This window comes from Delphinus delphis, chromosome 3, assembly GCF_949987515.2.
Source record: "Delphinus delphis chromosome 3, mDelDel1.2, whole genome shotgun sequence".
Classification (NCBI taxonomy): Eukaryota; Metazoa; Chordata; class Mammalia; order Artiodactyla; family Delphinidae; genus Delphinus; species Delphinus delphis.
This window is the reverse complement of record NC_082685.1, coordinates 56,273,618-56,295,488: the sequence shown is the minus strand read 5'-3', so window position 1 is coordinate 56,295,488 and position 21,871 is coordinate 56,273,618. Positions and strand designations below refer to the sequence as shown.

General features: G+C 35.0%; 1 protein-coding gene across 11 annotated transcripts in view; it reads left to right on the top strand.

The window, feature by feature from the left end:
- ANKHD1 (ankyrin repeat and KH domain containing 1) overlaps nucleotides 1-21,871 on the top strand; it is a 121,897-nt gene that overhangs the window by 18,372 nt on the left and 81,654 nt on the right. For all 11 annotated transcript variants that reach the window (XM_060008732.1, XM_060008726.1, XM_060008725.1 and 8 more), the window contains exons 2-7: nucleotides 4,665-4,818; nucleotides 8,829-8,985; nucleotides 9,706-9,853; nucleotides 10,592-10,739; nucleotides 12,342-12,575; nucleotides 14,486-14,580. In XM_060008732.1, coding sequence (XP_059864715.1) covers nucleotides 4,665-4,818; nucleotides 8,829-8,985; nucleotides 9,706-9,853; nucleotides 10,592-10,739; nucleotides 12,342-12,575; nucleotides 14,486-14,580 — 936 coding nt within the window. The remainder of the gene's footprint in view (nucleotides 1-4,664; nucleotides 4,819-8,828; nucleotides 8,986-9,705; nucleotides 9,854-10,591; nucleotides 10,740-12,341; nucleotides 12,576-14,485; nucleotides 14,581-21,871) is intronic.

The window sequence follows — 21,871 nt, the reverse complement described above, 5'->3', positions numbered from 1 at the left end:
TGTTCCCCTTTTCCTCCCTTCTACCTTTGTTTAAATTCTAGTTGAAGCTAAAAACCACACTCATTTTTTTTTAGAAGAAGGGAGGGAGAAAAAAGACTTTTGAGGGGGAAGACATAAAGAGTTTGACTTTAGCGTTTTAGAAGAGGTAACCTATAAGGGAAAAAACAGGTAGTTTTTTGTGGGCCAGATTTCCTCTCATTCTTTTTCCTCCGCGTTTTATTTTTGTACCTAATCAGAAGTAGGGAAAAAATCTGCCATGTTTAAGACTTGAAATAAACTTTTTTGCCATTGGTTAAAAACAGTACCACAATAGGTTGATGTTTTATGTTTGCTGCTGAATGTAGCTGCTGGATAGAGATGAGCTGTGTAACTACTGTTAAGCAATAAGGAAATTTCTGTGATCCTTTAGCTGTATGTAGGAAACTATGAGGCTTATATATTCATTTGCATGATGAAAACTAATTTCATTAGATATATTACTTTGAACTTATCTATTATTTAGACATTTTTTTGGTGTTATATCACTGAGCCTTTATATGAAATGTATGGTATTGGTCTTACTATTTCCATGTAGCTATAAATGGTTTCCATCTTGACTGGCCAGGTACCTTTTGAGGTAATGCTGTTGCAATCGGCATTGCAACAATATGTGTTTCAGCAGGTTTATCAGGTAAGATATTTATGAACTGCCAAAAGCAATCCCCCAAATAGTCCCAAAGTAATAGGCATAACTGGATATTTTATCCTTTTATTGAATCCACATTGAGACAGGCTTTTAAAAGTTTATGGAAAGTAGGACAAAAAAGTATGAGAATTGAGTGCCTTTGGCACATCTGATTGACACAAATGTATTCAAGTCATTTATGTGTATAGTTATGTATAACTCATTCTGGGAACTTACGATTTTCCCCACAAGTGTTACAGATATTTAAAATTTGATCTTGTGTGTCAGAACTTAAATATAAAATGCCTAAAACTACATTTGAAAATTCAAGTGATTCTCACAAGGAAAAAAAAGTTGTAACTATGTGAGGTGATAGATGTTAACTAAACTTACTGTGGTAATAATTTCATAATATATACTGTTAGCAGTCACTCCCATTCTTCCTTTCCTGACTCTTCAGGAGACCATTAATCTTCTTTCTGTCTCTGGGGATTTGCCTGTGCTGGACATTTCATATAAATGGAATTGTACAATATGTGACTTTTTGTGCATTCTTTCATGCTAAGCATGATATTTTCAACGTTGTCAGTGTTATAGCGTGTGTCAGTACTTGGCTGAATAATATTCCATTGTATGGATATACCACATTTTGTTTATCCATTTACTAATTAACAGACACATGGGTTTTTTCCCACTTTTTGTCTACTATGCATAATACAGCCATGAACTTCTATGTACAAGTTTTTGTATGAACATGTATGTTTTCAGTCTTCTTAGGTATATACATAGAAGTGGAATTACTGGGTCATATGGTAATTCTGTGTTTAATTTTTGAAGAACTGCCAAACAGTGTCCCACAGTGGCTTCATCATTTATACTTCCACTAGCAATGTACAAAGGACCTTACTTTTTTGAGAGCTGACCATTCGTCACTTTCTAAGTGCATCTTCAAGCCCATTTTTTATTTCATTCCCTTACTCTCCACCCACATGTCTGACCACCTATTGAAATTCTATGCATCCTTCAAAGCCTAGCTCAAATGCTACTTCTTGTACAAAGTCTTCTTGGATTACTGGGGCTGGAAGTGATTTCTCTTTAATGCATATAGTTTTACCATTTATTTCTCTTGGAGGCCTTTTGTGATAGTTGTTGGTGTCTTTGACATTTCTTCTACCACATTTTTGTACTCTCTTGGTATTGTACTTTGTATAAAACAGGACTTCAATAAATATTGGAGAATGAATGGGAGAGAATTGGAAATCCTTAACTTGGATTTTTTAAAAGTTACATAATACATGTAATCTGTATTCATCTCTGTAATCTGTGTAATACTACATCAGAACAGTGCTGCTTATAAAATAGACATATTAACATCTAAATACCATATTTAATAAATTTCAGAATTTGGAATTGTGGTTTTTATCCTTACAACTGGCAGGTATATGTATCTGCAAATATGTAATATTTTCTTGCACTTGCAACAAGCTCTTTGTTGTACAAGCAGTTACCTTTCAAATCATTTGAAAACTGGTAGTCTACATTTATCTGCTGGCATTGATCTAGAATGACATCTTTGTCTGTAATTATATATTAAAGAATCTGTATTACAACATAGTACATGGCTCAGTGTTACTGGGTCTGAAGTTAAAGATTTATTTTATAAAAATAAAGTACATCACTAGATAATAAAATATTGTTATATCCACATCATTTTAACTTTACTGTCTTTATTAAGATATCTTTATTTGGTCTCCATTGTGAAAATTGATGACCAACTAGTTAAGTATTCCAAATAATGTAGTCTAAATACTGTGGTCCTTTGTTTATTAATTTGTTAGGTAGTATCTATTGCCTAGTGTTTAAGAGTTATATGGCCTTTGGTTTTTTTGGGGTTTTTTTGCGGTACGCGGGCCCCTCACTGTTGTGGCCTCTCCTGTTGCGGAGCACAGGCTCCGGACGTGCAGGCTCAGCGGCCATGGCTCACGGGCCCAGCCGCTCCGTGGCATGTGGGATCTTCCCGGACCGGGGCACGAACCCATGTCCCCTGCATTGGCAGGCAGACTCTCAACCACTGCACCACCAGGGAAGCCCATATGGCCTGTGTTTGAAACCTGGCTTTGCCATTTATTAGCTGGCAGAAATACTTAACCTTTCTGATCCTGTTTTTCTGTCTGTCTACAAGTATATTAACCTCCCTGGTTAGACACTTTTTATATATATAAATTTACTTTATTTTTGGCTGCATTGGGTCTTCGTTGCTGCCCGTGGGCTTTTCTCTGGTTGCAGCAAGTAGGGGCTGTTCTTTGTCGTGGTGTGCAGGCTTCTCATTGTGGTGGCTTCTCTTGTGGCACACGGGCTCAGTAGTTGTGGCTCGTGGGCTCTAGAGCGCAGGCTCTGTCGTTGTGGTGCATGGGCTTAGTTGTTCCGCGGCATGTGGGATCTTCCCGGCCCAGGGCTCAAACCCGTGTCTCCTGCATTGACAGGTGGATTCTTAACCACTGCAGCACCAGGGAAGCCCCAGACATATTTATATACTACAGACCTGTATAGGTATATAAATATGTACTCATGATTATATATACATGAGTACTCATATGTTCATGTTTGCATACATATACATACATACTTTTAGCAAAATAAATATCATACTGTTTTAAATCTTGTGGTTTTCACTTAATTTTATGACTGTTTTCTTATGCCATTAAATATGCTTCAAACACATTGTTCTTAATGACTGCATAGTGGTCCATTCTGTGAATGTACAAAATGTACTTACCAAATCCCCTATTGTAGTTTTTTTCACTTCACTTCTGGAATTTTAATTAATGCTGCAATGAACATTCTTGCACATTTTTGTCTGGCATTCAGATAATTTTTTAAGGATAGATTTTTTTTAATGGAATTACTGGGTCAAAGGGCATGTGCTTTTTAAAAATAAATTTATTTATTTATGGCTGCGTTGGGTCTTCGTTGCTGCACGCGGGCTTTCTCTAGTTGCAGTGAGCGGGGGCTACTCTTCATTGCAGTGCGTGGGCTTCTCATTGCAGTGGCTTCTCTTGTTGCGGAGCACAGGCTCTAGGCATGTGGGCTTCAGTAGTTGTGGCACTCAGGTTCAGTAGTTGTGGCTCTTGGGGTCTAGAGCTCAGGCTCAGCAGTTGTGGTGCACAGACTTAGTTGCTCCGCAGCATGTGGGATCTTCCTGGAGCAGGGCTCAAACCCGTGCCCTCTGCATTGGCAGGCGGATTCTTAACCACTGCACCACCAGGGAAGTACGGCATGTGCTTTTTAAAGCATTTTGATACACATTTCCAAATTGCTTCCCAGAAAGGTTGTGCATATTTTATTTGGTAAGAAAATTTAGAATTAACTTGATTTGAAATTAGAGGGTTGCATGTTTATTTTCGTAAGTTGATTTTGCTTATAGGATTCATTTCAACAAATATGTATTGAATAAGTACTATGTACAAGGTATTCATAGGCTCAGAGGATAGAGCAGTGAACAAATGACTATGATTCCTAACCTAATAGAGTTTTCCTGTCTAGAGCAATTAGGATATTTGATAGTGGATTAAATCTTCTTTAGTTTGTCAGAATTGAATATATTAATTGGAAGAGAGGAGAAATGATACTTTAATGACCTATTTATGCTATCTAGGCTTTCTACTATCTACTCCTGCATACATCTTCCTAGGGCCTATGTTGATGTACTTGTTTCATTTAAAAAATGCTGCTTTTCAGGCTCTGTGGTAGGCACAGAAGATTCATTGCTCTCCAGGAAACTTTAATCTGGTGTGTCTGGGTTATATCTGTAGTCGTGTCTGAAGATAAGCAGATAGTCAGGAGGCTCCCTCAAAGTCCCTCCCTATAACCCCCTGTTTCTACAATAATTTATTTGGTTATATTTGAATTCCAAATCAGAAGTCATATTACCTTAAATTGCTGTTATTCTAACAATATTAAGATCAGCTTCATGGATATTGCATCTTTAATTCCTAAACAGGTTGAATCATTTATTTTGGACCAAGAAGATCTGGATAACCCGGTGCTGAAAACAACATCAGAGATATTCTTATCAAGTACTGCAGAAGGAGCAGACTTACGCACTGTGGATCCAGAGACACAGGCACGACTAGAAGCATTGCTGGAAGCAGCAGGTACTTTATTTTCTCTTTTTCATCTTTTTAAAAGACTCCAGGGAATACCCTCGTGGTTCAGTGGTTGGGACTCTGCGCTTTCACTGCCAAGGGCATGGGTTCGATCCCTGGTAGGGGAACTAAGATCCTGCAATCCGCGTGGCATGGCTGGGAAAAAAAAAAAAAAAAAGACAAAAAAAAAACCCCAAGACTCCATTTCTATACAAAGTTATAAAAGATTATCCCCAAATTATATATGTTATATAAAATTTGAAATCTGTAAAATTTGTTTTTTTTAATTTCCTAAAGAAAATGTTCACATTTTATGTTTAAAAAATTCTTGGTTGAAAGTTCTCAGTGAGTGATTTCTAGGCTCAACACTAACTTTTTTTTTTAATTGAAGCATAGTTGATTTACAATGTTGTGTTAGTTTCAGGTGTACAGCAAAGTGATTCAGTTTTACACATATATATATTCTTTTCCATTATGGTTTACTACAAGTTATTGAGTATAGTTCCCTGCTATACAGTAACATTTAACCATTTTTAAAAAATTTATTTATTTTTAGCTGTGTTGGGTCTTCCTTGCTGCGCGTGGGATTTCTCTAGTTGCGGCGAGTGGGGGCTACTATTTGTTGAGGCGCACAGACTTCTCATTACGGTGGCTTCTCTTGTTGCGGAGCACGGACTCTAGGCACGCAGGCTTCAGTAGTTGTGGCACGTGGGTTCCGTAGTTGCTGCTCGCGGGCTCTAGAGCTCAGGCTCAGTAGTTGTGGCGCATGGGCTTAGTTGCTCCACAGCACGTGGGACCTTCCCAAACCAGGGATCGAACCCGTGTCCCCTACATTGGCAGGTGGATTCTCAACCACTGTGCCACCAGTGAAGTCCCAAGACATATATATAGTATGTTAGGAATGTGTTTACTTTGATGATTCTTTTTATTCCTTTAACTTTCTCCTCTTATGAAAAAGCATAGGTAAAATTTATAGCAGATTGACTTTTAGTCCATCTAATGTGTCTTTTTGGAACTGACCGAAACTTAAAATTAGATTGAACAAAACAATTTAAGTATCTAGCAGAAGATGGTTTAATTTAGAGCAGACGGTTTAATTTAAACCTTCTTTAAAAAAAGTTTCCGTTGCAGGGGGCATAGGTTTGATCCCTGGTTGGGGAACTAAGATCCTGCATGCAGTGTGCAGTGTGGCCAAAAAAAAAAAAAATCACATTAGTAATTGCTTTGGTGTCCCTCCCTTCTTTGGATTTATTGTGAGTCTCCTACTTTTGATTTAGGAATAGTCTATGTAAGATTCCTGAAATAGGAGTGCCATGGCCACCATATATATATATAATTTTTTTAGTTTTTAATTTTTTTCCTGTGCTTTAGAACCAGCTTAGAGCAGAGAGAAATGTGGAGAAAATGCATTTTTCTTCTCCATGTCTTTTCTGGACTAAGTTACTTTCCTTCCCTAAATCAAGCTTTGTTTACTGGTGATAGTACATCTCCTCTCTAGTTTAGGCTGACATTTCACTCATACTGTGGGTACTACTCCAAGACCCCTAATTAAGGATTTTAAACCTATTTCTCTTTTTTCTGGCCACCTCATGAGTCTCACTCAGGGATGGCTCTTTTCTGCTACATTGAGCATTTTTCTGTAGGTTCATGGTTAAGTATAAGTACTTATATACTTATACCTTATACAAGATACCTTAGAATTGCTTGCTTTTCTTACCTATATTGTGAGAGAGAAAATAAACCTTGAAAATCATGTCTTCCAGGAGGTGTGAGAAATTACTGAATTTTTAAATTTTGTGTGTTTTGACAATTTAAACTCCAGGCATTGTTGGGTATGATATTTATCCAAAGAAATTGTCAGATGTTTTTTAAAAATGATGTACTCCTTTGAAGCCCTGTGCAAGTCAGTTGGCTTAATGAATACTTTTTTGTTCATTAGTATTTTCATTTGCTTTTTGGACATTGTGTTGAGCCTATAACATTTAAGACTTATGCATTGTTTTCAATTATGAGAATGTGTTAGACGTTACTAGGCTTCTTAAGAAGATAGAATTCTTAATGCTATTTTAACCAAAAAAATTGAAGTTGAAAATATTTTTTTCTTTAAGATTCTTTGAGATTTTTAAAGAAAATTAAGAATTAAGGGCATTTCAAGAAGAATTTTTAACAAGTCTTTTCTAAATTATAAATGTAATATATAAAATAGCTAAAACAATATGAAATGTATTCAGTAGATTTTAAAGCCTGCCCGTTGTAAAGGTTTACATATACTTGCAGACTTTCCCTTGTAGTTATATAAATACATGTATATGTTTGAATATACATGATTTTTTAAATGAAATTATATCATATTATACAAATTATAATTTTCTTTTTTTCACTTAATTTATTGTGGCCATCCTTCCATAACAGGATATGTTGATCTTTCTCCTTCTTTAAGGGTAAGGTAATATTCTGTTGCTTGGATGCACCACAGTTTATTTTACCAATGGCTTATTGAAGGATTTTTACGTTATTTCCAATTTTTTTGATATCACAAATAATGCTGTAGTTCATATCCATGTATATCTATAACTTTTCTTGCTTGTGCAAGTATCTTCATAGGACAGATTCCTAGAAAGTTATATTGCTGGGTCAGAGGATATTTTTGCATTCAAAATTTTGATCGCTTTTATCAAAGTGGTCCCTCAAGTTTATGCCAGTATACATTCCTATCAACAGCTTTCCTCAGTCTTCTTTTGGTCAATTTCATAGTTTGTGTTCATTCAATATTATCAATAAGTTGTGCGGTAGCTCTTTATAAATGATATAAATTCATTGGGTGTTAATTTTTCCAGTTTTTATTTTGCCTTAACTTTATTTATGGTGTCTTTAATTATATAGAAATTTTTATTGGAATTAAAAATGTTTAATATCACATTTACTAATTTTTTACTTTATAGCTTTTGTGATTTGGTCTCATGCTTAGAAAAACCTCCTCTACATCAGCAATAGAAAAATACTACATAGTATAATAGTACTTTTCAGATTTCATTTAAGTCTACCTGGTATTTATTTTTGTAAATGGTGTGAATTTGAGATCTTACCTAATTTTCAAATAACCAGTTTCTGAACAATATTTATGAAATAAGCCCTCCTATATCCACTGATTTGAAATGTCACCTTTATCATATATTGAATTCACAGGTGATCTAAGTTCTTTTTTTGTTTGCCGCTATTACATATGCTTGATAAAATTATCTTTTTTCTTTGCAAGTATCATACTATCATACTGTTGTAATTGAATAGCATCACAATATATTTTTTATCTTATTGGGCAAGTTTCCCTTTTTTTTGTTCTATAAAATTTTATTGACTGTTTCTCATTTTCAGCAGTAACAGGTGGTGATATTATCAACAAAATTTTGTTGCAGTAGTCACTGATTCCTCACTGAATCTAGAGAAAAAGATTTATTGGCAACTTAGACTTACCATATTGTGAGTTCTGTAAGGACAGGAACTATGTCTTATTCCTTTCTGTCCCCCTAATGTCTGGCACATCATAAGCACATAATAAATACTAAATATGAGAATTAATTTATTTTAATTTACACTCTTGCCCCAGAAAATGGTTCTAGGTGGCTATTCAATCAAAGGAAGAAACTGTTGGATTGTTTGTTTTAATAGTACAGAATAGCCCCTTCATTAGTACTGAAAATAGATAGGATCCTATACTAGAGATCTTATGATGTGATTGTACTTTGATAGAAATCTCATTCATTCATTACAGTAAGCATCATGTTAAGTTAACATTTGGAGTTAGGTAGAGGATAAATTAGTATTATGTGCACTGTAAAGATGAAAAGACTAAAACATAGGTGTTATGCAATGGCCTTTTGACATTAGTGACAAAATTGAAATTATCAGCTTTGCATATGGAGATTATGCCATTTTGGCTTAGAGAATAGTGTTTAGAAATGTAATTACAGTTTACACATTTATGCTTTTTCTTTCCCTGAACTGATTGATGCACACTGAAGGAATTGGCAAATTGTCAACTGCTGATGGTAAAGCCTTTGCAGATCCTGAGGTACTCCGAAGACTGACATCTTCAGTAAGTTGTGCACTGGATGAAGCTGCTGCTGCACTGACACGGATGAGAGCAGAAAACAGCCACAATGCGGGACAAGTAGACACGTATGTGTTTAATGACTTCTGCTGGGTATTCAATTCAATATCTGGTTTTCATTTCTGAGGAAGTTACTTATTCTGAAGGTTATAGTAGGAAACTCTAAACTGACTGCCTGAGTAATAATAAATGAAATGGGTTGTTTATGCAATAATCTAGGTCCGTGTTACTCAAATATGGTCCATGGACTAGCAGCGTCAGCATCATAGAAATTCAGAATTTCAGACCCCATCTTGGATCTATTGAATCAGAATCTACCTTTGAACAAGAAACATTGGCTATTTGTATGCACATTAAAGTTTGAGATTCACTGATTTTGTTAGTCATTCTGCAGTAAAAATTTTACTTAGATTTTTGCCTTCTATTTCATCTAGTCACCTCACTGTTATCAAATAAAATTCTAAGACATAGGATTATATCCCAAATGTCTTTGGGAATCATTACATTAGTTTAAAAAATTGTGCATCTAATGCTGTATAAAGTTTATTTAAAATTTAATATGAGAGTATGTTAGGACATTTTGAAAGATAAAAATGACGGCTATTTTCGTATTTATTTATTGCCTTTCTGGCTTGGTTCACATACATGAAAAATTAGTATTGCAAACAAATATTCAAATAATTTTCTTCTTACCATATCAGATTTTTCTATATATGACTAACCGTATATATTTAACGTAACTCGTTGTCATAGGACCTTGAGTCTTTCTTTGTTGGTTTTGTTTTCAGTCGCAGTCTGGCGGAAGCTTGTTCAGATGGGGATGTGAATGCTGTTCGTAAATTGCTAGATGAAGGCAGAAGTGTAAATGAACATACAGAAGAAGGAGAAAGCCTGCTGTGTTTGGCTTGTTCAGCCGGGTATTATGAATTAGCACAAGTAAGCAGAAATAATCTTTAGTGATCAAAATTGTGGAAGGATTTTGATGTTTTGTTTATTATTATCATTAATAAGAGAAATTATCATTAGAAGCCAAGGTCTTTCCTTTTTGGCAGTAGGTAAAATAGAAACTGATACATAATTAATTTTTGTTGTCTGTACATGCAACTTGGCATGGTCCGTTTTTTTCTGCCGCTTACTCAAAAATAGTCCTAATGAATAAGGAAAACATAGAAATAATAATAATATTTTAAACTTGCCTTTAGAAATAATATACAAGTATAATGAAAGATATTGATTTATTTTTATTTCATCTAGATTATCCCAATTCTTTTAGTTTTGTTTTTTTTTTTTCCTGTTAGAGCAATTTTGGGAAATAGCCATGTGTTTACCAGTTAGTTTGTGTCTTGTGAGTATAGTTTTGCTGTTCTCTTGCTAAATAATCCTGAGCATAACACTAATTCTTTGACAGGAGCAGTTAAATTGTATAATTGGATGGTTAATGTGATTACCTACTTTACTTAAAGATTACTATGTAATGGTATTGTAAAATATAACATCTAACCAGGTGTTTTGAGCAGTGAACATCATTGGCATATTTTCCCAAAAGGTGATTATTTTTTATTTTTCCTTGCCTCCACTCTAAAAGAATATCTTCCCAGATTCAATATATTCTTTAGAAGTAATGTTAATAGTAAGAATTGACAGTTTCTCTCTGTGTGCATATGTGTTTTAAAGGTATTGCTTGCTATGCATGCTAATGTTGAAGACAGAGGGAATAAAGGAGATATAACCCCCCTAATGGCAGCATCCAGTGGAGGTTATTTAGATATTGTGAAATTATTACTTCTTCATGATGCAGATGTCAACTCCCAGTCTGCAACAGGTATGTAGAAAATGATATGTTAATTTTAGGAAAACAAATTGATATAAATAACTATAACCTGAGAGATAAAAATTTGATTCCTAGGGAAAACTGGTTGTAAACATACAGAAAAATCATAGCCCTTGTTTAGAATCTGTGAGTAAAATATAGATTAATTTGATATCTTTAAAAGTCTTTGAAACACTCTTACATTCTGTTTGGTCAAGATTGACAGTTTTGGGCTTCCCTGGTGGCGTAGTGGTTGAGAGTCCGCCTGCCGATGCAGGGGACACGGGTTCATGCCCTGGTCCGGGAGGATCCCATATGCCTAGGAGCGGCTGGGCCCGTGGGCCATGGCCACTGGGCCTGCGCGTCCGGAGCCTGTGCTCTGCAATGGGAGCGGCCGCGGCGGTGAGAGGCCCGTGTACTGCAAAAAAAAAAAAAGATTGACAGTTTTTTTGCTGGGGGCAATTTCTTTTTTGCCACAATATATATAATGTACAAAGAGGCAAATTTATGAACTGTATCTTTCACAATTCTTTATCTCATTTAAATACAACTCCCTTATATAGATTAACCTGAGAGTCAAAACCCTATAGAGTTTTTTCTGTCAGGTGTACAGAATGCATTTACTAATAAGATATTCTGCTGCAGCATGAAAGCTACTCTAGTAAGGTTCTTTATAAGCCTCGGTCATATGTCTTGAGTTATAGCTGTACATTTAGTAATGAGATTCCTTGGATTTAGTGAGGCAAGCACATGGCTTAAAATACAGTTTCAATAATGAAAGCATATCAGTCTTCCATACCATTAAGTATATATTAAATGTAGCCTAATTTATGTTTTAAACGACCATGACTTCTTAAAAAGGATTATAGGTTACTTTGCTGACCACCTTGTCTAGGTCATAGTAATATTAATATCCTCCATGTCTGAGACTGTTAAACAGTTGAATTCTGAACAGATTGGGTTTGAAATGATAGTTTTCTTGCTGAACCTTTAAAACAGTCTTATTCAATCTCACACTGTTGGATGGTTAAACCATCTCCCTACTCCCTTTAATAAATAAGAGTCCTCAAAACAAAATCAGGAAAGGAATAAGTGGCAAATCAGGGAATAATGACCTTTTAAATAAATTTTTATTTTGAAGGAATTATGCTGAGAGGGATTTATATCTGTCTCCCTGGGTCTCATAAATGTAGACTAAATGAATAAATGTGTAAAGATAAAGGAGAGGTAAAAGAAAATTAAGAAATGAATGTACATAGAAAGAAAATGTTAAGTGTTTCTAAGTTGTACTGTGTTGAAAGAAAAAGCAATAACTTTGAGTGGTACATTAAAATATTTTATATGAAAATATGTTGGAAATAATTTTTCAAGATGGCACTTAATCTTATTTTACAAGCTAAGGAAATATGGAGAGAGGTAAATTGGTTTGTTTATAATAAGCCTTTTAATTAGTGAAAAAATTAAGATGATGCTTCTAACCAATACAACAAAAAAATGAGATAGTAGTTCTAGTGGTTTATGTAAGGTAATTGAAGAGATAGAACTAGAGCAGTAGTATAATCGTAATTATATCAGTTTTATCATAATTTTTAATTTCTTTTTGTTCTTTTTTAGGAAACACTGCACTAACTTATGCCTGTGCTGGAGGATTTGTTGACATTGTGAAAGTGCTACTTAATGAAGGCGCAAATATAGAAGATCATAATGAAAATGGACATACCCCCTTAATGGAAGCAGCCAGTGCAGGTCATGTGGAAGTTGCAAGAGTTCTTCTAGATCATGGGGCAGGCATCAACACTCATTCTAACGAATTCAAAGAAAGTGCTCTTACACTTGCATGCTACAAAGGTACTCTATAAATATATATATATGTTTATAGGGTCTTTTTCATAGCAACTTTGAATATTTAAATATTTGAATATTGAGTATTTGAGTTAATTTTATATTTCTTATACTTTCCCTGTGCTATAAAATTATCTAGCTTCTAAGAGATTATATAGAAAGTCCATTTTAGCATGTATTTCCTAAAGTATAGTTTCATAGTATATGTTTTTTTATTATTTTAATTCAAATTTATTCAACTAGCTATAAGGTCAACCAGAACTCTTAGCACAGACTTAGAGGGTTTCCATTCTTTAATAACTTTTGTTTTATATGATTTTTCCAACCTTTATTTTAAAAATAATACACACTCAAATAATAATAATCACACTTGATATAGAAAACCTGAAAAACACAGAATAGTGTAAAGAAGTTTTACAATGACATGTAATGCTACCATCTAAAGATTTAAAAAGCATGTAAACAATATTTTAGTATATTTACTTCTAGTTTGTTTTTTAAGTATGTTTATAAACAAATATATATACACTTGACTCTTACAACATGGTTTTGAACTGCACAGGTTCACTTACATACAGACTTTTTTCAGTAAGTGTGTACTATAGTACTAAACAATCCAAAGTTGATTGAATCCTCAGATGTGGAACTATAATCAAAGATGGTAGCTAGGGCTCCAGCAATCCATATTCTAGGAAGGATGAAGAGGGTAAGGGCAAAATGAGGAATGCCTTCCAACTTAGTAAGCTACCTTTAAGGAATCTTCCTAGAAGTTCTGCCTTATAAGTCCCTTTTACATCTCATTGGCTACACATAGTAGCAAGGGAGGCTGGAAAATGTAGTCTTTTAGTCAGGCATGTTGCCACTGAGACGAAATCGGGAGTTCTGTTATTAAGGAAAAATGAGAGAATGTATATTGGGTAGGAAACTAGCAATCTCTGCCAAATACATCAAATGGGTGCACCATAATTGCCTATTGTTGGACACTTGCATTGTTCCCAGTTTTTCACTATTATTAAAAACACTGTGATAACATCCTTGTGCAGACATCTTTGCCTAATCTCTGATTATTTCCTTAGGATAAATTCCTGGAAGTGGAATTGCTGGGTCAAAGGGTATGGACATTTTTAAGGCTTTTGATACATATTGCCAAATTGCCTTCTAGAAAGGTTGAACCAATTTACACTCCCACCAGCAGTGTTTGAGAGTGCCCTTTACCCCACCCTACACCCTCACCAACACTGGGTATTATTCTTTTTAATATTTGCCATTTTGATAGTAAAAAATGGTGTCTTATTTTAATTTGCAATTTTTTTATAGGAAGGTTTAATATTTTTTTCATCAGTTTAATATTCATTTTCACTTCTTTTTTTGAATTACCATTTCATGTCCTTCATCCATTTTTCTACTGGAGTGTTTGTCTTTTTCTTATTGACTATTATAGGGCTTTTTATATACTAAATGTATCAAGAGGGTTGAAATTATTTTGAATGGAGTTTTCTCTGCCTGCTCATTGCCACAGTGAGTTTATGGTTATTATTTTAAAGCTTTTTTTCTGAAAAATATGATCCAAACATACTTTACCTGGCATTCTATTTGATTTCAGTGTTTTGATTTATATTTTATACAGAGTAAATCAAAGAATAAGTATTATTACTTTATTGCTTTACTTGAATTAATGTGCTTTGAACTAATTCAGTCTTTAAAACCTAGATAAGACCTTGACGAGAGCCTGCTTATTATTTTGGATTGGCTTTGTAAAATTGTCATTGATTTCTTTATTGAACACAAAATAAGTTCTCTTGTAAATTTTTGTATAGACACCTGAAAGAAAAAGATTCCCTATTTTAATGCTTATATATTAAATCGATAGTTCTTGAGAAATATAGTTTTAAAATTTGTGTTGTTTTTTTTTGAAGGCCATTTGGATATGGTTCGCTTTCTGCTTGATGCTGGTGCAGATCAAGAGCACAAAACAGATGAGATGCACACTGCCTTAATGGAGGCTTGCATGGTAATTTTAAATTGCACTCACATGAGATTTTATGGGAAGAAAGGGTCATATGTGTTTCAGCCTTTGAGAATTATTTGTATTCTTTTGGAAAAATCATTATTATGAGATGGTAAAGATCTTGAAAATTTTGTACATTATCAGAGAGGGAAGGGGGAGTTTACGATGTTTTGTTTATCTTTTGATAGTAAATCTGTTAATGTAAGAAATCATACAAAAGGCAGGCTTGGCTATGTCATTTTCAACACACTGATGTACTTTTATTTTCTTCCCAATTCTTTCATTATGGTAAAATACACATATCATAAAATTTACCGTGTTAACCATTTTTGAGAGTTATTAAGTATATGCATAATGCTGTGCAACCATCACTACCATCCATTTTCGTAACTCTTTTCATCTTTATAAAACTGAAACTCTGTTTCCATTAAACAGCAGCTTTCCATTCCCCACTTCCTCCTATTCCTTGTGATCACCATTCCACTTTCTATCTCTATCATTTTGACTACATTAAGTGCCTCATATAAGTGGAATCATACAATATTTGTCTTTTTGTGACTGACTTATTTCAGTTAGCATGATGTCCTCAGGTTCATCCGTGTTGTAGCATATGTCAGAATTTCCTTTGTTTTTTAAGGCTACATAATATTTTATTGTATGTACCACATTTTACTTATCCATTTATCCACTGATGGACACTTGCATCGCCTCCATGCTTTAGCTATTGTGAATAATGCTGCTGTGAACACGGGTGTATAAATATCTGTTTGAGTCCTGTTTTCAGTTCTTTTGGATATATACCCAAAAGCGAGATGCCTTGATCATATGGTAATTCTGTTTTTAATGTTTTGAGGAACGACCACCATACTGTTTTCCACAGCAGGTGTACCATTTTATGTTCCCACCAGTAGTGTACGAGGGTTCCATTTTCTCCACATCCTCACCAACACTTGTTATTTTCTGGGTGTTTTGGGTTTTTTTTTAAACTTAATTTTTATTTTTTTGGCTGCGATGGGTCTTTGTTGCTGCGCGCGGGCTTTCTCTAGTTGAGCTGAGCGGGGGCTACTCTTCATTGTGGTGCGCAGGCTTCTCATTGTGGTGGCTTCTCTTGTTGCAGAGCACGGGCTCTAGGCACATGGGCTTCAGTAGTTGTGGCACATGGACTCAGTAGTTGTGGCTCGTGGGCTCTAGAGCGCAGGCTCAGTAGTTGTAGTGCATGGGCTTAGTTGCTCCGCGGCGTGTGGGATCTTTCCGGACCAGAGCTCGAACCCATGTCCCCTGCATTTTAAGGCAGATTCTTATCCACTGTGCCACCAGGGAAGTCTCTTTCTTTCTTTTTTTTTTTCTGATAGTTATCATCCTTATGTTTATAGTTTTGATTTTCATTTTCCTCACTGTAGGTTTTATTTGCATTTCCCTAATGATTAGTGATATTGAGCATCTTTTCATGTGCTTATTGGCCATTTGTATATATTCTGGAGAAATGTCTATTCAAGTCATTTGCCCATTTTTTAATTAGCCTGTTTTTTGTTGATGAGTTTTAGGAGTTCTTTATATATTCTGGATATTAATCCCTTATTAGATACATGATAAATATTTTCTCCCATTCTGTGGGTTGCCCTTTTACTCTGTTGATAGAGTGCCCTTTTGTGTACAAAGTTGTTTGTTTTTTTGTTTTTCTTTTTCAAAAGTTTTTAATTTAAGTTCAGTTTATCTATTTTTGTTGTTGTTGTTGCCTGCGCCTTTGATGTCATATCCAAGAAATCATTGCCAAATCCAATATCATGAAGCATTAGTTCTGTGTTTTCTTCTAAGAGTTTTATAGTTTTAGCTCTTATATTTAGGTCTTTGATCCATTTTGAGCTAATTTTTGTATATGATGTTAGTTAAGGGCTAAATTTCATTCTTTTGCATGTGGATATCCAGTTTTGCCAGCATCAGTGTGGAAAAGACTGACTTTTCCCATTTGAATTGTCTTGACACTTGCCAAAAATCATCTCACCAGTCATTTGACCCAGGTTTATTTTTGGGCTCTATTCTATTCCATTGGTCTGTATGTTTGTCTTTAAGCCAGGATGACAAAGTTGTGATTATTGTAGCTTTGTATAAGTTTTGACATCAGGAAGTGTGAGTCCTCCAGCTTTATTTTTATTTTTCAAGATTGTTTTGGCTATTCAGGGCTTCTTTAAATTGCATATGAATTTTAAGATGGTCCTTTCTATTTCTGCAAAAAACTCCATTGGGCTTTGATAGAGATTACATTGAATCTGTAGATTGCTTTGGGTAGTACTGACATCTTTTTTTTGCGGGGGGTTGCCTGTGTTGGGTCTCGTTGCTGTGCACAGGCTTTCTCTAGTTGCGGTGAGTGGGGACTACTCTTCATTGTGGTGCGTGGGCTTCTCATCGTGGAGGCTTCTCTTGTTGCAGAGCACGGGCTCTAGGCGCACGGGCTTCAGTAGCTGTGGCACATGGGCTCAGTAGTTTTTTTTAAATGGAACTTATACAATTTTAAAAAATTAATTAATTAATTTGGCTGCATTGGGTCTTAGTTGCGCAAGTGGGCTCTTCGCTGTGGTGTGTGGTCTTCTGTCTAGTTGGGCGGGCTTAGTAGTTGCGGTACATGGGCTTAGTTGCCTTGCAGCATGTGGGGTCTTAGGTCCCTGACCAGGGATCAAACCCACATCCTCTGCATTGGGAGGCAGATTCTTAACCACTGGACCACCAGGGAAGTCCCAATCATGTGTTTTTTTTCCCTTATTCTGTTAATGTGGTATATTACATCAATCAGTTTTCGTATGTTGATCCATCCTTGAACTCCAGGAGTAAATCCCACTTGATCATGGTGTATAATCCTTTTAATATGAGTTTAAGTCTTACCTCCTCTTTAATTTTGGGGGGAAGAATTTGAGAAGGATTGGAGCTAATTCTTCTTTAAGTGTTTAGTAGAATTCACCAGTGAAGCTATCAGGTCCAGGGGTTTTCTTTGTTGGGAGACTTTTTATTATTGATTCAGTCTCCTTACTAGATATATGTCTGTTTACATTTTTTACTTGTTTGTGATGTAGCCTTGGTAGGTTTTGTGTTTCTAGGAATTTGTCCATTTCATCAAGGTTATTCAATTTGTTGGTATACAGTTGTTCATAGTTCTCTTTTATAATCCTTTCTAGTTCTATACTATCAGTAGTAATATCCCCTCTTTCATTTCTGATTTTAGTAATTTGAGTCTTCTTTTTCTTAGTTCTTCTAGCTTTGTTGATTTTGTTGATCTTTTTAAAGAAGGAGTTATTGGTTTCATTGATTTTTCTCTCTTGTTTTTTAGTCTTTATTTTATCTCTGCACTAATCTTTATTATTTCCTTCCTTCTGCTAGTTTTGGTTTAGTTTGTTCTTTTTTTTTGTTTCTTTAATTGGTTTCTGGTTTGTATGATTTCTTAACCTGATTCTAGATTTAACACAATTATGATTGGGTATGTTTTGGAAAAGGACATGTAACCCTAAAGTAATGTATTTGGCTTTAGAGTTATTACTGATAAAACTCTAATTTTGGAGGTAACAGACATCTTTCTAAAGTTTTTGTAGCTTCATATTAAAACCTTATAAAGTAAATTGACTAGTATAATCTATGGATAACCTAGAATGCATTTATTTGCTTCTTTCCAGGATAACCTAGAATTAGATATATCATGCAAGTATTTTGTATCAAAGAGAAATATTACCTTTAATGCTCTCAACATAAAATCTTTAGGTTAGAACCTTAAGTCAGTCTCTTTATTTCATAACTGAAAGAACTGAGAAACAAAGAAATTGGGTAATCTTGTCCCAAAATATGCAGAGTTAGATAGTTAGATAGCAGATGTTGGAGTCCTGGGCACACCACAATCAATTGTGTAGGTTGTGCAACAGTATGTGGTAGCCCTTTCTAAGTCTAGGTCTTCTTTTTGCAGCTGAGTGTTTTTGCCACTAACGTTACCCTGACACTTATTTAAACCAAATTTTAAAAATAAGAATATTTGTTAGAAAAATCATAGAAAAAATTTTGACACTAAACATGAAATATTTTACATATGCCAATAATTTTTTACTAACAGTTGCAAAATCTATTTAATGTAAATTTTCTGTTGATAGCACAAATTTTCAAAATAAACATGTTTCAAAGGATATTACTTAGCAAATATATTCTTTTGTTGATAAAACAGTGCTGGATTCCAAAAATGTATCCAACATATTTGGTCATAGATCAGTCCAGGAACCATTTTTCTTCTACATCTGTAAGCACTTAGATATCATAGATATATGTATATCTACGAAGCATACATCAAATTCAAAGAAATCAGAGCAATCTGAGTTTTTAAGACAGGTTTAATGACAAGAAAATTACGTGGAAGTACAAATGTTTTTTGAGATGTGATTAAGTAAAGCACATTTTTGCCTGTGTTACTTCCAATTGTATATTACTGCATAACAAATCACTCAAAACATAGTGGCTTAATACAAGGGCCATGCATTATTTTTTATGATTCTGTGGGTTGATTGGATGGTTATTCTCTTTCTTTTCTTTTTTTTTAAAATTTATTTATTCATTTATTTCTTTTTGGCTATGTTGGGTCTTTGTTGCTGTGTACGGGCTATCTCTAGTTGCAGGGTGAGTTGGGGCTACTCTTTGTTGTGGTGCCAGGGCTTCTCATTGCAGTGGCTTCTCTTGTTGCAGAGCAGGGCTCTAGGCGTTCAGGCCTCAGTAGTTGTGGCTCGCGGGCTGTAGAGCGCAGGCTAAGTAGTTGTGGTTCATGGGCTTAGTTGCTCTGTGGCATGTGAGATCCTCCTGGACCAGGGCTCAAACCTGTGTCCCCTGCATTGGCAGGCGGATTCCCAACCACCGCGCCACCAGGGAAGTCCCCGAATTTTAAAATTAATTTTTATTGGAGTATATGTTATTCTCTTTCAATGTGTTGTTTAGTTTTAAACGTTTGAATGTTTGAAAATTTTCCTGTTGTCTGTTAATGATTTCTACTTTGATTACATTCTGATCAGAGAACACACTGTATGATTTGAGTTCAATTCTTGAGGTTTGATTACCATGAGTAAAATAGATAGCTAGCGGGAACATGCTATAGAGCACAGGAAGCTCAGCTCGGTGCTCTGTGATGACCTAGATGGGTGGGATGGGTGGTGGGGGTGGTAGGGAGGTCTAAGAGGAAGGGGATATATGTATACATATAGCTGATTCACTTCATTGTACAGCAGAAACTAACACAGCATTGTAAAGCAGTTACACTCCAATAGAAAAAAAAGAAAGTAAACACCATAAAAAAAATTCTTGAGGTTTATTTTATAGTCAGGATGTGCATATATATTCCATGGGCATTTGAAAAGAATGAATATTCTGCTTTTGGTCAGTGGAGTGTTTTATTAAGACCTGTTGACAGATGGTGGAGTTCTTCTACATCCTTTCTGAATTTCTGTCTTAGCTGTTCTAACAGTTGTTGAGAGGGGGTGTTGAAATCTCCCAACTATGCTTGTGGATTTGTCTATTTCTTCTTCTAGTTGCTTCACTTTTCCCCCACATTTTGGAGCTTTGTTGTTTTGGTACATGCCCTTTTTTTTTTTTTTCCCTCATCCATTTTCTCATTTTTTTCCCTGTATTTTTTTTTTATATATCTAGTAGTTATTTTGAAGTTCTTTTCTTCTGACTACTATATTTGATTCACTTCTGGGTCAACTTTTATTATTTTATATCTTGATCGGTTACTTTTTCTTGCCCTTTAATATGTCTAGTAATTTTTTTTGTAATCCATATGCTGTGGATGATCACTTTTCAAGGCCCTGGATTATCCTATATTCCTTTTAAGACTGTTAAATTCTGTTCTAGCAGGCAGTTAAATTACCAGTGAATCACCCTGATCCTATTGAGGCTTAATTCAGCATCACTTTTACTCCTAGGTCCTTACTCTTTGGTCGTAAAAATGTTCACTCTTTGTTTAGGATATATTTCCTTGGGCCATGGTTTGGAAGATGCCCAAAGAGAAAAAGTTAGAGTGAATGGAGGCTAAACAATACACTACTAAATAAACAAGAGATCACTGAAGAAATCAAAGAGGAAATCAAAAAATACCTAGAAACAAATGACACTGAAAACACGACAACCCAAAACCTATAGGATGCAGCAAAAGCAGTTCTAAGAGGGAAGTTTATAGCAATGCAATCCTACCTCAAGAAACAAGAAACATCTAAAATAAACAACCTAAACTTACACCTAAAGCAGTTAGAGAAAGAGAATAAAAAAACCCCAAAGTTAGCAGAAGGAAAGAAATCATAAAGATCAGATCAGAAATGAAGGAAACAATAGCAAAGATCAATAAAACTAAAACCTGGTTCTTTGAGAAGATAAACAAAATTGATAAACCATTAGCCAGACTCATGAAGAAAAAAAGGGAGAAGACTCAAATCAACAGAATTAGAAATGAAAAAGGAGAAGGAACAACTGGCACTGAAGAAATACAATGGATCATGAGAGATTACTACAAGCAACTATATGCCAATAAAATGGACAACCTGGAAGAAATGGACACATTCTTAGAAGAGTACAGCCTACTGAGACTGAACCAGGAAGAAATAGAAAATATAAACAGACCAATCACAAGCACTGAAATTGAGACTGTGATTAAAAATCTTCCAGCAAACAAAAGCCCAGGACCAGATGGCTTCACAGGCAAATTCTATCAAACATTTTGAGAAGAGCTAACACCTATCCTTCTCAAACTCTTCCAAAATATAGCAGAGGGAGGAACACTCCCAAACTCATTCTACAAGACCACCATCACCCTGATACCAAAACCAGACAAAGATGTCACAAAGGAAGAAAACTATACGCCAATATCGCTGATGAACATAGATGCAAAAATCCTCAACAAAATACTAGCAAACAGAATCCAACAGCACGTTAAAAGGATCATACACCATGATCAAGTGAGGTTTATCCCAGGAATGCAAGGATTCTTCAATATGTGCAAATCAATCAATGTGACACACCATATTAACAAATTGAAGGATAAAAACCATATGATCATCTGAATAGATGCAGAAAAAACTTTTGACAAAATTCAACACCCATTTATGATAAAAACCCTGCAGAAAGAAGGCATAGAGGGAACTTACCTCAACATAATAAAGGGCATATATGACAAACCCACAGCCAACATCATTCTCAATGGTGAAAAACTGAAACCATTTTCACTAAGATCAGGAACAAGACAAGGTTGCCCACTCTCACCACTATTAGTCAACATAGTTGAATCCAA